Source organism: Eurytemora carolleeae, unplaced genomic scaffold (assembly GCF_000591075.1).
Source record: "Eurytemora carolleeae unplaced genomic scaffold, Eaff_2.0 scaffold163, whole genome shotgun sequence".
NCBI lineage: Eukaryota > Metazoa > Arthropoda > Copepoda > Calanoida > Temoridae > Eurytemora > Eurytemora carolleeae.
The window spans coordinates 65,479-79,970 of NW_019396644.1; the positions used below are offsets into that span (position 1 = coordinate 65,479).

The 14,492-nt window shown below is 32.3% G+C and overlaps 3 protein-coding genes across 4 annotated transcripts; all 3 read left to right on the forward strand.

Annotated features, from left to right (window-relative positions):
• The first annotated feature begins 50 nt into the window (after positions 1-50).
• LOC111706793 (uncharacterized) lies at positions 51-5,594 on the forward strand. The gene is made up of 11 exons (XM_023479732.1): positions 51-313; positions 756-843; positions 1,442-1,553; positions 1,810-1,848; positions 2,753-2,919; positions 2,987-3,029; positions 3,287-3,326; positions 3,573-3,632; positions 4,824-4,865; positions 4,923-4,962; positions 5,063-5,594. The coding sequence occupies exons 1-11, from the start codon at positions 270-272 to the stop codon at positions 5,174-5,176; spliced, it is 789 nt and encodes a 262-aa protein (XP_023335500.1). The 5' UTR covers positions 51-269; the 3' UTR covers positions 5,177-5,594.
• Positions 5,595-5,605: 11 nt separating this feature from the next.
• On the forward strand, positions 5,606-9,643 carry LOC111706790 (zinc finger protein 658B). Of its 2 annotated transcripts, none has more exons than XM_023479726.1 (11): positions 5,606-5,673; positions 6,101-6,159; positions 6,306-6,410; positions 6,848-7,029; positions 7,088-7,152; positions 7,209-7,277; positions 7,476-8,328; positions 8,631-8,719; positions 8,775-8,810; positions 9,165-9,218; positions 9,478-9,643. In XM_023479726.1, the coding sequence occupies exons 1-11, from the start codon at positions 5,624-5,626 to the stop codon at positions 9,581-9,583; spliced, it is 1,668 nt and encodes a 555-aa protein (XP_023335494.1). In that variant the 5' UTR covers positions 5,606-5,623; the 3' UTR covers positions 9,584-9,643. The 2 variants fall into 2 exon arrangements, with proteins under 2 accessions (XP_023335494.1, XP_023335495.1); XM_023479727.1 differs by having other exon boundaries at positions 9,414-9,584.
• Positions 9,644-10,250: 607 nt separating this feature from the next.
• Positions 10,251-12,594, forward strand: LOC111706795 (gastrula zinc finger protein XlCGF26.1). The gene is made up of 4 exons (XM_023479734.1): positions 10,251-10,633; positions 10,746-10,892; positions 11,392-12,240; positions 12,486-12,594. The coding sequence occupies exons 1-4, from the start codon at positions 10,289-10,291 to the stop codon at positions 12,537-12,539; spliced, it is 1,395 nt and encodes a 464-aa protein (XP_023335502.1). The 5' UTR covers positions 10,251-10,288; the 3' UTR covers positions 12,540-12,594.
• The last annotated feature ends 1,898 nt before the right edge of the window (positions 12,595-14,492 follow it).

Consider the following 14,492-nt stretch of genomic DNA (forward strand, 5'->3'; position numbering starts at 1 on the left):
AAAAATAGGGCAGACTGATTCTAATCAGTCTTTAGAATTGTGACGTGATAGTGAAGTTAGCTTAGTTTGAACTAGACAATTTCAAAACAAATTAAGTGAACTTTGTATCCTGTTATCCTGTTATCCTGTTATCCTGTTATCCTGTTATCCTGTAATCCTAGTTTTCCACAACAATATCTAGTTATCAGGTTATTTTCCTACTAGCAGTACAGCATCTGGTGACTAAAAGAAGATCAGCGGACAACATTAGCTCATATAAATCTTAAAAAATGGCGCATGTTCTAATCCGACCCTACAAATATGAGGATGAAAGGTAATTATAATCATTTTCCAATTCACTCCACACTTTCCTTTGCTTATTTGATTTTACTTCCTCTTTCGTTCAAAGATAACTTTACAAGTATTTAATTGAATCAAAGCATGAGCGTTGGCCGTGTTTTATTGAATGATGGGTTTCTTATTTAAAATTTACAATATTACTCCTGATTACAGGGGAGTAATGATTGGTTTCTTATTTAAAATTTACAATATTACTCCTGATTACAGGAGAGTAATGATGGGTTTCTTATTTAAAATTTACAATATTACTCCTGATTGCAGGGGAGTAATGATGGGTCTCTTATTTAAAATTTACAATATTACTCCTGATTACAGGGGAGTAATGTTCCAAACTGTATGTTTGCCCGAGACCTGGCACTCAGGGCAATTCATTTTTTCGAACTTAATTACTTTTCTGTATTATTATACCTTATTAGAGAGGTGCAGAAGTTGGTCCAGAATTCCTGCCTGGAGCAGGTCAACCCAGTTTACCTGGGGGCATTCTTTCGTGAGTCCACAATCCAGGTACATTGTACACTGGTACAGGGTGTTTTACTGAACTTGACAATTTAATGACAAGCAAAAGAAGTGATGTCGTCTTATTGTGGCCTTCAATTGTAAACCAAATTTTACGAGTATTATTCTTGAATAGCTTGGAAACCCAGCGTTGTCCAGATTACTCCGTTTACCCGCACTTGGTTGTAAATTACGATTTTAGCTATTTTTTCTCGGTAAAAGCCGATCCACTTAACATAGACTCTCAACCAGGCTAAGAACATTACCTTGGCTCTCACGAGTTCCCCAATCAAAATTTGAGGCAAATCCTGAGCTATGATCGGACAAACGGAGATTAATATTATATATAGATTTATCAATTATAATAAGTAAAACCCCGGTTTTTCACAAATGTGGTTTGCTTTTATGTGCTTTCAGAATTTAAGATATCAGATTTCAATTTGTTAATAATTCCTTAGTCATTAATTATAGGTCAAAGATGATAGTTGTAAGTCATCTCCAATTTCTCAGGTTCAGTGGGTTACCCTGTATAAAAAAACTTTCTCAGATTTTTAGTTCTTAAGTTCAAAGTTTTACGTAACCACATGCTTCTTCTCATACTGTACAGGTACTCCTTGTTTTCTGCGCACTGAGTTTTATATTCTGTGGAGTTCCTCTGTATTTGTGCTGGGTCATATTCCCAGTAGCAGCAGTACTCCTCTACCCAGTTGTTTATCTTGGTAAAATTTTAAAAATTTTAATTTTGACATTTTTTACTTAAAAACATTTTTTTCCACTCCCAATTTAGCGGAAAACCCCCCTAAATTTTTCAAGAAAATATACGCCCCTGTTACCCTGTATTACTTAAAAAAATATTAAAGACATTGATTTTAATGAGAATTTTTAACATCTTAAAAAAAATCGAAACTTTATTTCTTCATTGATGATTCTTTGCTATTTTAAAACAATTTTAGATATTTATATAATTTACTTCAGGTTTCTGGCATTGGCTTGCTACACAAGCAAAAGATCTTGGTAACATTAATCAAATATTTGATACAAATCTTATTGTTTCTAATAGTCAGTGGCTTTGATTTAATTTATTATCACATAATAATTACACTGTTTAATTAATATTGATGAAAAGTAAGGATCAAAAGAATGGGGGTAGGCAAGCCGCACCCATAAAGCCTCCATCCTGCACTTTACTCATAAACAAAGAGTTGCGGCAATGCGCTCTCAGTCACCCATAGTACTTCCTAGCCGCACCCCTATATTCTCCGGCAAAATGTCTTTTCTTTTAAATGCTTATCATAGAGAAATGCAGCGTTGATTTCAGATTTTTAAAGATGTCATGGCATCAATTTTATACCCTAAACTTATTAATCATATTTTTTTGGTAATATAAGTAAACATTCTCGTTCACTGGGGCAAAAGTTGTTAATTTTTGTTAAAAACTGTAATTTTTTGCGATTTTCTCCTAAAATGTAATATTTTCTACATATCTGCTAATGTTGATCTTCTCTAAAAATGTTTTTGAAGGTAAGGAGAAATTCAATCTTTACCAAAAAAAATTATCTAAGATTAGATAGATAGATTGATTGAGATAATTTTAAGCCGAATTTCACACAAAACTGTGTTATTTCTGGTAAAAATTGAATTTTTCTTTTTCTTAAAAACATTTTTTAGAGAAGATCAACATCAGCAGGCATGTACAAATATTAAATTTTAGGATAAAATCGCAAGACATTTGGTCTGAGGATATAGGGATGCGGCTAGGAAGCGCCACGAGTGAGCAAAATGCCGCTACTCTATGTTTGTGCGTAAATTGAGGGATGAAGGCTATACGGGTGCGGCTTGCCTTCCTCCCTCATCCATTGCTAAATTTTGTTTGATAAAATTTATGAAAAGTATGGATCCAATCCTTAATCCTGTTTAGATAATATTGATGAGAATTATGGATCCAATCCTAAAGCTTGTTTCTGGATTGCAGAACTTATCTCTGAGGAGATGGCCAACAATTGCAGAACTTCCGAAAAAGTTTTATTTTTAAAAAATGTTAAAGCATTTTCCAAGCCTGAAATAATCGCCGTCTGTGCTGTGTACGTAAGTGAACTTTTATTGAAGTTTTAAATAAAAATATTTTCTTAAAATAAAAATAAAAATTTCCTAGGTGAAAACAGACAAAAATATGCAAGAGCCTCCAAATACAGTAGGTAAAGATAGATTTGACCATCACTTTTAAAACTTACTTCCAGCTTTTAAGGAATTAAAGTGAAGACGTAATTTCAAGTTATTATTATTATTGATATCTTTCAACCTACAGTCAAAATATCATGTCCTGTATGTTATTGAGGTATGTTACGTTAAGCTCCAGACCACTTACCGTGTCTGTTTGGGTTTAAGTGAATAGTAAGAGTAGTATGTCCCACTCAAAACAATACTCTTTAAAGCTTTATATTCCCCATTTCAGGTGTTGTTGGCAGGTTTGCTGTTAAAAAAGATTTTCAGAGGTAAACCTTTATTAACACCTTATTGCTTAAATAAGAGATTTACAAAAAATACTTAGATCAATTATACTCCAATAGGAGTTCTGAGAATCAACACCACATAAACACATAATGACGTGTTTCAAATTTTTAAATTCACAGCTGACGTTATTTTCTAATGCTAGAGTTTTAAACTTTTCGCATCATTTCAATAATTTTGCACATAAAACATTACATGATCAAATTTTATACATTAAAATAATTGCTCAGGTTTGGTTTGGCCGGAGAAATGTTTGCAGTTTTGTGGAACCATTCCCTTTATTTATTCAGGTAATCTTAAATTGCATTAATTAAATAAAACCGTATATATATTTACAAAGCTGCCATGTAAGAGTGTTTGTAAGTCACAAATGCTGCCACGTAAATGATCCCACAACATTTCTACAATGTTTCATAATGAACAAACTCTACCTGGGAAGTACAGATGTCTGCAGAAGAGAAAAAGGAGGAAGTAGTAGGAAGCAGGTAGAAAGGAGGAAGGATTGAGAGAGGTGAAGGGTGCATAGCAGCTGGTCAGCAGGTCTAGCAGCACAACAAGGTGTTTGCGTAGTAAACTTTTGGTATAGAGTTGAACAATAGAGCATAGGTTTAAGAGAGTATAAGTAGGTAATAGGTAGGTTGACCAGGAAGGAGTTAGAGGTCAATAGGGTAGAGAAATAGTCTAAAGTAGAAAACCTTGGGGAAGACCTAGCCTAAGCCAAAGGAGCGTGTTTTAGTTTAGTTTAGTTTTAGATAATGAACTCCTGTAGGCGAATACAAAAATCTAAACACTGAAAAGGTTTTTTGAAATTATCTTCTTAATGAAGATAAGATATTACTTTGGTAGGGGTGAGGTAATTTTTAGTAAACAGGCAGCCGAACCTTTTAGTATCTTAACTCCAATCATGAAATGCAGTCATTAAATTGGCGAATTGGATCTAAGTTTTTAATTTTTTTCTTGCGCTTCATGTGGTATACTTAAAGATTTATTTTCGAAACTGAGGAGCAATAAAGAAAGCTTTAACAATATTGTACACCAAAGGGCCATTAACGGAGGTCAATATTCTTATTTCTAAGAAATAAACGGCTTAATGTTCACTTTTTTATTTCTGATTACCAATTAAGGAGCGCGCATGTCGCAAAACACGTTTGGGTGGCGGTGATTACCAGTAAAGAACTTCTGCACTCCCACCCTGGGCAGAGTCGGAAAGGTGTCACACATTGCAATTGGTGTTTCTTTCATCCTTTCAATCCCTTATAGAACAGTACCCAAAGGAAGAAGAGGAATCTCGATAAATGCAGTCTCAAAACAGGGTTGATACATCCCTTTTTATTATAAAGCTTCACACGTGTAAGTCATGTCAGTGTCACACATGTTGATATTGTAGAAAGGTAAGATGGAGGGAGGGTTTCTACATAGAGGGCTTCGTAGGTCGTAGACCCCCCTTTATTTTTAGTTACATACATAATTTTTTTCTTCAGGGCTTTGGAAGTTGACATATCTGAACACCAGGTTATTGCCAGGTTAGCATTTTTAATTAAATGATATTTGAACAATTTTTTAATGTCTGTTTATTTTAGAAATTTTTTCGAGAAGCGAGATTTCACATTCCTTCACCAGGTTTATTTTTAATATGATAATATCATAATACAGTGGGTAATAAAGTGATTTTTATTATGCTCTACAACTATTAATTGCTTCTATTCTGAACCTGTTTCAGACTGACTGCTCAGCTGTTCCTCTGCTTTTCAATTATCGTATCCAGCGCATGCGCCGCGCTTGTATCCTTAACTCCATGGAAGACGATTTGAAGGAAACCATAATTCAAAAATAAAGGCTTCCGAGTTGGTACTTATTTATTGTTATTGTGCATTTGAGCATTTATTTATTGTATAGTTTAATAATTGATAAAGTTTTAACATTTTTTATAAATATTAAGTTATTAACTTTTGCAAGCTATTTGCACTAATATAACTTACTTTAACTAATGCTGCCTCGAAAGATTCAAAGCTTTAAAAATGTAGAATAACAAGATCTTGTTTCCTCAGAGTTTTGTTACATGAATTAAAATTATGTAATATTTCATTGTTTAGTCAAAAATTATGATGCCATCAAGTAATTAGTATAGCTGAAATTAACAAACAGCGAAATAGATGCAAGTTTATTTGATATTTATTTTATTTTGTGAAGTATTAAAATAAAAAATTTTCTTCCTGTTCCAGAAAGAACTGATATTTGTTGCTTTAAGCCTGTAAAATTTTTCAGATAAAATGTCTGAATAATGGAGGCTGAGAGATCTAAACGTCTGTACATGCTTTCTATTCATATTAGGGAATTAATGGCATTTACAAAAATTGTACATTTTTACAGTGCTATAAAGTATATAGTGCTCAATGCACATCTGTACAGCGTAGTATAGTGTATATCTGCACAGTCAAGTATTGTTGTACGATTTACACTGTAAATATATATTGTATGTACAGTGAGTACAGTTTACATTTGTACATCTCCGTTCAGGTGAGGGTATATCTGTACATTGCAGCTTAGTGTACTCTGTACCTTTAAGTAAAGTGTATATCTGTACCGTGCAGTACAGTACAAATAGGTCATGATGTTTTAATTTCTTTTATTAATTTTCTACTAATTTTTTTTTGCAAAGTTGGGTTTTCCAGACTTTAATTTCAGAAATTTTCTAACAAAATTTCCTCATGGGACTGTGAGGTATTTCTCAATCTTGAGTTAATGCTGTTAAATTCAGGATAAATAAAACTGAAGATATTTCCTTGATTTTTGCTGAACCTTTCCAATCTGACCTAGGTAAGAACAAAATATATATATTTTTGTCTTTGTTGTGGGTATTATTAAGTGCGAAATAACTATTTATAACAAACATTAGTTCGGCTCTCATTGAAAAATTGTTTCTCGTAGTTTTTTCAGGTTAAAATAAATTCTACTTGTTTCAGGTAAACTCGTGCAGGACAAATTTTTCCTGAGTTTGATCGAGGAACATCTTGAGGATACTGAATCTGTTCCTGGACCTAGTCTACAGCCGGCAGGAGATGCCAAAGGTCGATAAAGTTAGCGTAAGGCCGAAGCTCCTATCCATCTAGATTATTTAATGTCCATATTTAATGCTCCACATTATCCCGTTTGAAAACTTACTACTAGGCGATCTGCCCGGATAAGACCCATTGCTGGGTTTCGTTTCTTCGGATTTTACCAGAAAACAACCATTTCTTACTCTCTGGTTTTTAACTAAGGCGGTCCGCCATGAACAGAACCATTTCTGTCTCTAGTTGAAAATCAATTAATTTGATTCTTCTATTACTTTTGGAAGCTGCAATCTGTTTTTTTGTTATTTATTTATTATTAAAGGAAACATATTTAAAGTTAAAAGATAAAAATCATACATTTTGTTTAAAATTAAATTTTGTTACAAATTCTGAAAGCATTTTTTGTGTGTTCTGACCCTAATTTTTAATTCAATATCAAAGAAACTTTTCAGACAGTAAAGAGAGCGAAGGGGAAAAGGAGGATGAGGAGATTGGTCTGAAGAATGTATCTGATGATGATTTCAAGGACGAAATTGACGAAGATGAGAATGATGATGAGGATGATGCAAAGAAAGAGAATAATTCAAAAAATCTAAATAAATTTACGAAAAAGGATGATCTCCCGATAGAAAAGGTATTTTGAGATTTTTGAAATAATTTAGAGACAAAAATAAAGTTTTGATTTTGTTAAGGTTTCTGAGAATGAATATATGTGTCGGATTTGTCAGAAAGTTTTTAACTCTGGAACAAATGCAAGGTGAAAAAGCAAAATAATTCAGAAAATTATTATTTTTACAATTCTATTCTTATCAGAAAACATGTTAAAACCCACGGGATTGGAACTGAACCTGCATCAGAGAGAACTTGTCCCAACTGCAACAGGAAGATATTCAATCCAAGAGTTTTTACGCAAAAGTATACATATGACAAAACATTAATTGTTTTTGTTTGTTTCTACACTGCCCCGTTAGATTTAATTAAATTCCATAACATCCAGATTGCATGGTTTTAATGGAAAGTGTTAATATTATGAATTTATTTGGCACATTATTTTTTGGATTTTATCTCTTTTATATTCAGAGTATTCAAATATGCAACCTTATGTAAACTCCATATCAAGCGAACATGTAAACTCAAGAAATCTCCAGAATGTGATGAGTGTGAAATCCAGTTTCAGAGCAAAGAGGAATTGAAAATACACATACGGACAGCGCACTCTTCTGATAAGCTCAAGTGCAGATTTTGTGATTTCGTCGCGTCTACTGTTGATTGTAGAAAACTTCACGAGAAAGGTGTTCATTTGGATCTCAAATGTCGAATTTGTCGAAAACTTTTTGAATCCGGAGAGGAAAAAGAAAATCATATTTGTTGCCAGCCGGAACCATTTCAGTGTGATGAATGTGAAAAGAGTTACACGACAAAGGGAGCGCTAAAGTTTCACATTGAAACTGCACATCGAGGTCTTCGATTTAATTGTCATCTTTGCCACGATGTTTTGTCCAATAAACAGGCGCTGGAGCGACATATACGCAACGTTCATGTTGTTAGCGTTAGAAACTTTAAATGTGAGATCTGTGGAAGCTCGTTTAAAGATAAAGAGTACCTGACAAGACACGAGAAGTTGCATACAGACACCCAGAAGTCCGACCCGTGTCCTCAATGTGGGAAAGTTCTGACCAACCACCGTGCTCTAAAAATACACATTAAGAGAGTTCATGAACGTAACTTTAAGCACACTTGTGAAGATTGTGGTAAAACGTTCCCGTACCTGAACACGTTGCAGATACACATGGAGATGGTGCACATGAAGGGCTCCCTGCACATGTGCCAGGTGTGTGGGAAGGAGTGTATAGGAAAGAAAAGATTGCACAATCATATGCAGAGAAAGCATCCTAAAGGACAACAGTTTGGAGATTGTGAAGTCTGCAAAAAGGTATTTTTTTATTTTAGTAGTATTTAACAATTTGTGTTTTCTTTTTGTTGACAAAATCAGTTTTTTAAAATCGCGTAGAATAGTATCACTTAAATAGTGCATACACTATTTGAAGTCTTTTTTAATACATTCCAGAATTAAACATTTCAAAGTTAATATTTTTATTTTTTCAAGGTTTTATGTTTTTATTTTATGATCAAAAATAGCGATGTCAGCCTAATTTTAATTTTTTTCTATATTGGACTGAAATAATCTGGATTTCTTTTATGTTTTTTAAATTCGATTCATCAATTTATTTCCAGGAGATCCCATTGTCTCAGATGAAATCTCATGTTTACGAGATCCATAAGATGGCTGGATATAAGTTCCAGTGCGATTACTGTCCTAAAAGGTAAAGATTGATAAGAGTCAGACTTTGGATGCATTTATTTCTTTTTATTTTCTAGGTTTGACACAAAAGCCCATATCCGAGTACATTTAAGGTGAGAACAAATACACATTTTATTTGTTTGGAATAAATCAATTTTTGTTTTTTATTTTAATTTTAATATATTTGATATATCACCTTATAACGTTATTTTAATAGACGCTTTATTTTTGGCGTGTCATGTCCGATTTACTGAGGTACCCTTGACATATTTGTCTGATCAAAACTGCTTAACCATGTCTTTTGCTTTAAAAATTGATGATTTTCAATAATGGTTACTCTGAAAGTGATTTGAGAATTTCTGGAAATAATTAGAATCAAACACCTTTCAAGCTGGAAAAACGATGATATCTTACATTTTTGAATAGATAAAGAATTAACATTGTGTTAACTTTTTGTGTTTATTTAGAAAGCATACCAAAGCCAGACCTTACCTTTGTCGTGGTTGTGGAAAACACTTTAGGAATTTTATCATAATAAATATTTTTTTTTAACAATTAATATATAAAATTTTCATAAAATATTTAATGCAAAAGTGTACAAAATTATTTGAAAAGAGTTAAAAATCTATAATGATACAAGGATTGGTTTTATCTTATTGTATATGAAGAAAAATGGTCGCTGGTAAATCAACAATTAAAAGCCAAAAATATGACAGGAAAGAGTGGCATGAAGATCCCTTAAAGCCTCGGTTTTATATTTTGATGAAGATGTGTGTCCAGAGATCTGATGATTACTAAGAAGCATATCAGGATGAACCATGCTGCTGATTTCTCTCTCTGCTTCTATGATGTCACAAGAGACATATCAAATCCATACACAACATGACTTATGTAATTTCTGTAGAATCGACTTGAAAAAACAATCAAATGCATTAGAAATTGGTTAACAAACAAACTAAACTAAGGAAATAATATTAACACCACATGCATTGAATGCATTACTTTCAAACTAAGAACCAATTTTTACTTTAAAAATGGGTTCTAACATTTTAGCATTGTTACATTAGAAAAATAAAAAACAGTGATAGTCAGAACAAGAGCATACAACATAATTGCAACCTTTCATAATGTTAACTGTTCCAACTTGGAATAGTCGGATTTCACCAGAATTATTTTTTAATATAATTTCTTGGGTATGTGCTCATGGAACCTCACAAATATGATATAATAATAATCTTATGAGGATATAAATGTAATAATGGAATTTTTAAGATTATCTAATTATCTGAATTATCTGAAATAAATACTTTTAAGCTAAGAAATGACAATATTTTCACATCATTAAAAATTTCGTAAAAAATTCTCACCCCACAACATTTATATCAATATTATCATTATCTATCATTATCATTTTTATTATCATTATGCTGAGCCTGATAGATTCAAAACAAAATCTTCAAATCCCAGTGATATTTTTGACAAAAATTATTGTTACGATTGCGAACAGTTATCTTCCGGTGCCAAACATCTATTTTTATAAAAATATTTTTCAGATAAACTAAATAGTAAATATGTTTTCGTGTATTTAAATATGGCGAATTTTAAACTTGGAGGCCTGTCTTTGCGGATTTGGATAAATGAATTGGACGATGCAGTTGTAATATTTGCAGATCCTTGGTTCAATCAGTTCAGTGACATGGTCAAATATCCTGACATTGTTAAAATTGTATCCTCCCTAATTTGTGAAAATAATGAATTAGAATTCAACAATCGTGATTTCAAAAAAAGAAATGAAAAAAAGGCAGAAAAAAGTATTATAATAACCCAAGACTTAAAAAGAGACGTAGATTTGATCCGTGAGGAAACCATCGAAGATGAATTCATCAAGAAACTCCAAAAAAGTGCGGATACCTTAAAAGAGGCTGAGTTCAAAGAGGTAACGACCACGACAAAATTAATGTTTAAAAATTTTTAACCCTTTAAATTGTTAATTTCCCTTATTTATCCTTTTATTAATAATATTTTAAATTGTTGTATCCTTTTATAAGAGTACTGAGGAAGATCTTGAGATAAAATTTGATGAAGAAGAAGAAGAAGATATAAAGATTAAGGTAGAAGAAGATATGTCTACGCTTGATGATCTTCAGGCAGATATTAGTTTTCAGACAGAAGAGAAAGATCCACCGATTGAAAAGGTAATATTTTGCCTAACTTCATTGAGAACAAACATTTTTCATAATTTTGATATTTTTAACTTTTTTCAAAATTTAGAAATCTGCACTCTACAACTAATTATTAATGGGACTGTTGTTAAAAATGTTAAGTGACCCTCCATTAAAAGAGGACCTTAACCAATTCACAACAGTACAATTTAAACCTTTATCTAATCAATGATGGACATCGTCGTTNAATAAATATATTTGTAGATATCAACTTTAAAAGCCCTTGTAATACAATAAATATATTTGTAGATATCAACTGTACAAGCCCCGGAATACAATAAATATATTTGTAGATATTAACTGTACAAGCCCCTGTAATACAATAAATATATTTGTAGATATAAACTGTACAAGCCCCTGTAATAAATAAATATATTTGTAGATATCAACTGTACAAGCCCTTGTAATACAATAAATATATTTGTAGATATCAACTGTACAAGCCCCTGTAATACCATAAATATATTTGTAGATATCAACTGGTGAGTTTTCTTGTAAGATCTGTAACAAAGTGTTAAGCTCCAACAGTAATGCCTTGAAACATATTAAAATTCACGGACTGTTCATTGAACCTGTCTCAGCCAGAACCTGCTCTAATTGTGACAAAGTATTTAAATATGCAACTCTTTGCAAACTACACATGAAGAGAACTTGTAATTATAAAAACCATAAATGTGATATATGTGAACTAGATTTTACAACTCTAAAACTGCTAAAAGAACACACAGTGAGATCACACAATTTGGTTTGTTCTTCTGAAGAAATCCCCAGTTTAAAATGTAATGAATGTGAAACAGATTTTATAAGCAAAAAGGATTTGGTTCAGCATGTGGAAAGTGTTCACAGTGGAACCAAATATTCATGTGATATTTGCAATGCCTCCTTGTCAAACGAAAGAAATTTAAAACGACACATTAAATATGTACACGAAGTACTGGTGAGAAATTATGCTTGTGATATTTGTGGGAAAGCATTTAAAGACAATCGAGCTCTTAGAAATCATTTTAAAATTCATAACACTGAAAATATCCTACTTCCATGTATTGATTGTGGAAAAATGTTTTCCAACAAAAATGGACTGAAAGCACACATTAGAAGTTTACACGAGCGGGATAATAAACATGTTTGTGAAGAATGCGGGAAAGGCTTCATAAATCTTTGTAGCCTAAGGACGCACGGAGAGATGGTGCACATGAAGGGGAGCGTGCACGTTTGCCAGGAGTGCGGAGTTGAGGTGCTCGGTAAGAATAGATTAAGAAATCATATTCAAAGAAATCATCTCCTGGATCAAAAGTTTTTAGCCTGCAAATATTGTCAGAAGGTAGAATTTTTTATTAAAATCTTATTTTAAAAAGATTTTTGGGAAGTTTACTGAATAAAAAGACATTTTTGAATTGTCTTAACAACTATCTTATTTTTAAAATGTTTCGGTTATTCAACCTTAGTACAAAATGCATTGTTTTATGCTGAAAATATGATTTTTAAGATTTACACAATGAAACTACTCCTGCCCTATTTGACAAATTTATTACTTTTTTTTTTGGTTTTTCTTAAACCTGATTTTAGGAGTTTCCCAAGAAGAAGCTGAGAGCACATGTAGTAAAGGAGCACAAAATTTAAGATTTCAAGTTCTCGTGCACATTTTGTGCAAAGGAAAATCATTATTTTTAACTTCTCTTTTATTAACAAGTTAAGATTAACATTATAACATGTTAATGACCTTGATCCGGATCCGGTTCCGTAAAAAAAAAATGGATCGTAAGCACTGGTCACCATAAATTTACAGTAATATCGATCACAAAATTATTGGGGACATAAATGGAAGGTTAATTGTGATTATCATTCTTGCATTTGAAGATCTGTTTTTCTTAGAATTCACACGAAGAGTCGACCCTATGTGTGCAAGGGTTGTGGAGACCAGTTTAGGGATCTGAGCGGAATAAATCTTCACGTTAGGAAAAATATTTTTCAATAAGTTTCATTAGATTTTAAATACTTTCCTGCTGCGTCTGAACTTGATATCTACAGCGGAAACTTTTGATTTTCAGCAATTAATTGATTAATCCGTGTAAAATGTAAATAGCTGACTTTTATTTTTGCTGTTTCTCAAAGGGCGGGAAGAATTCTGATTGGTCGATCCATCCAGCAAAATAGTATCTTTTTAGTTTATCCGTCGGACAACAGAAGAAACGAAGTAATTATTCTAAAAGGATTAACAGATCAAAAGTTCTGAACTTTGGTTCAATTTTATTTTATTAAAATAAGTAAAATTACAAACCGATGATTCTCTCTCCTTTACGAATTGGGCAGAATGTTAGGTTACTTTTTGTCTCTTTGGGCACTTGTAATGTGTCTTGTTTTCTAAAAAAAGTTTAAATGATTATTTTTTCTAAAACCATCTTTGATTAAACTTTGAACAATTTAAATAAAAATATATTTTTTTTAGAAAACTGCACGAGGGGAATAATTCTCTTGTATTCTACGATGTTACAAAAGATCAGAATAATCCTTTCACATCTTAAAGATGCTGTCTTTTTACCTTGACATCTTAAAGGGCTGTCTTTTTACCTTCACATCTTAAAGATGCTGTCTTTTTACCTTCACATCTTAAAGATGCTGTCTTTTTACCTTCACATCTTAAAGATGCTGTCTTTTTACCTTCAAGAGTGACATGTCTGATTTAAAACGGTTCCCTTTAATCCTGTGAGTGATCAAAAATCTGGAAGATATCGTCTAGCATAAAAAGCGTTTCATTCTGAAAATATTCTCCACCGTTTCTGCAAACATAAATCTGCAAGTCTTTCAAAAGAGAACCCACAGTTTCAAATTATCAATTTTCTAAAAGAGAAAAATGGATAGTTCACTCATTCTTTGTTAAAACAAAGCTTTTAAAGGTATCGTTGTGAATCAAATTTGTCGCTCTATAGTTTGATAACTTAAAATCACGCCTACAGTCCCTTTTAATTACTTTATTTACGCCTACAGTCCCTTTCAACAACTTTATTCACGCCTACAGTCCCTTTTAATAACTTTATTTACGCCTACAGTCCCTTTTAACAACTTTATTCACGCCTACAGTCCCTTTTAATAACTTTATTCACACCTACAGTCCCTTTTAATAAATTTATTCACGCCTACAGTCCCTTTTAATAACTTTATTCATGCCTACAGTCCCTTTTAATAATTTTATTCTCGCCTACAGACCCTTTTAATAACTTTATTCACGCCTACAGTCCCTTTTAATAACTTTATTCACGCCTACAGTCCCTTTTAATAACTTTATTCACGCATACAGTCCCTTTTAACAACTTTATTCACGCCTACAGTCCCTTTTAATAACTTTATTCACGCCTACAGTCCCTTTTAACAACTTTATTCACGCCTACAGTCCCTTTTAACAACTTTATTCACGCCTACAGTCCCTTTTAACAACTTTATTCACGCCTACAGTCCCTTTTAATATATTTATCTTGATGTTTGAAGGAACTATATTTAATTTGTCCTCTAAAAACCCTGATTGTAGAAGGAAAACTTGTCCTTGTATTTCTTCCTGCTTCAATTGATTGGAAACGC

Bases quoted from the DNA above. Each gene is read 5' to 3' on its own strand.
- LOC111706790 (XM_023479726.1), top strand. From the start codon at position 5,624: ATGGAGGCTGAGAGATCTAAACGTCTGTACATGCTTTCTATTCATATT. The intron at 7,278-7,475 runs GAAGATATTCAA...TTTTATATTCAG, and splicing joins ACTTGTCCCAACTGCAACAG to AGTATTCAAATATGCAACCT. The intron at 8,329-8,630 runs GTATTTTTTTAT...ATTTATTTCCAG, and splicing joins ATTGTGAAGTCTGCAAAAAG to GAGATCCCATTGTCTCAGAT.
- LOC111706793 (XM_023479732.1), top strand. From the start codon at position 270: ATGGCGCATGTTCTAATCCGACCCTACAAATATGAGGATGAAAG. The intron at 1,849-2,752 runs GTAACATTAATC...AATCCTGTTTAG, and splicing joins TACACAAGCAAAAGATCTTG to ATAATATTGATGAGAATTAT. The intron at 2,920-2,986 runs GTAAGTGAACTT...AAAATTTCCTAG, and splicing joins TCGCCGTCTGTGCTGTGTAC to GTGAAAACAGACAAAAATAT.
- LOC111706795 (XM_023479734.1), top strand. From the start codon at position 10,289: ATGGCGAATTTTAAACTTGGAGGCCTGTCTTTGCGGATTTGGATAAAT. The intron at 10,893-11,391 runs GTAATATTTTGC...ATATATTTGTAG, and splicing joins AAGATCCACCGATTGAAAAG to ATATCAACTGGTGAGTTTTC. The intron at 12,241-12,485 runs GTAGAATTTTTT...ACCTGATTTTAG, and splicing joins CCTGCAAATATTGTCAGAAG to GAGTTTCCCAAGAAGAAGCT.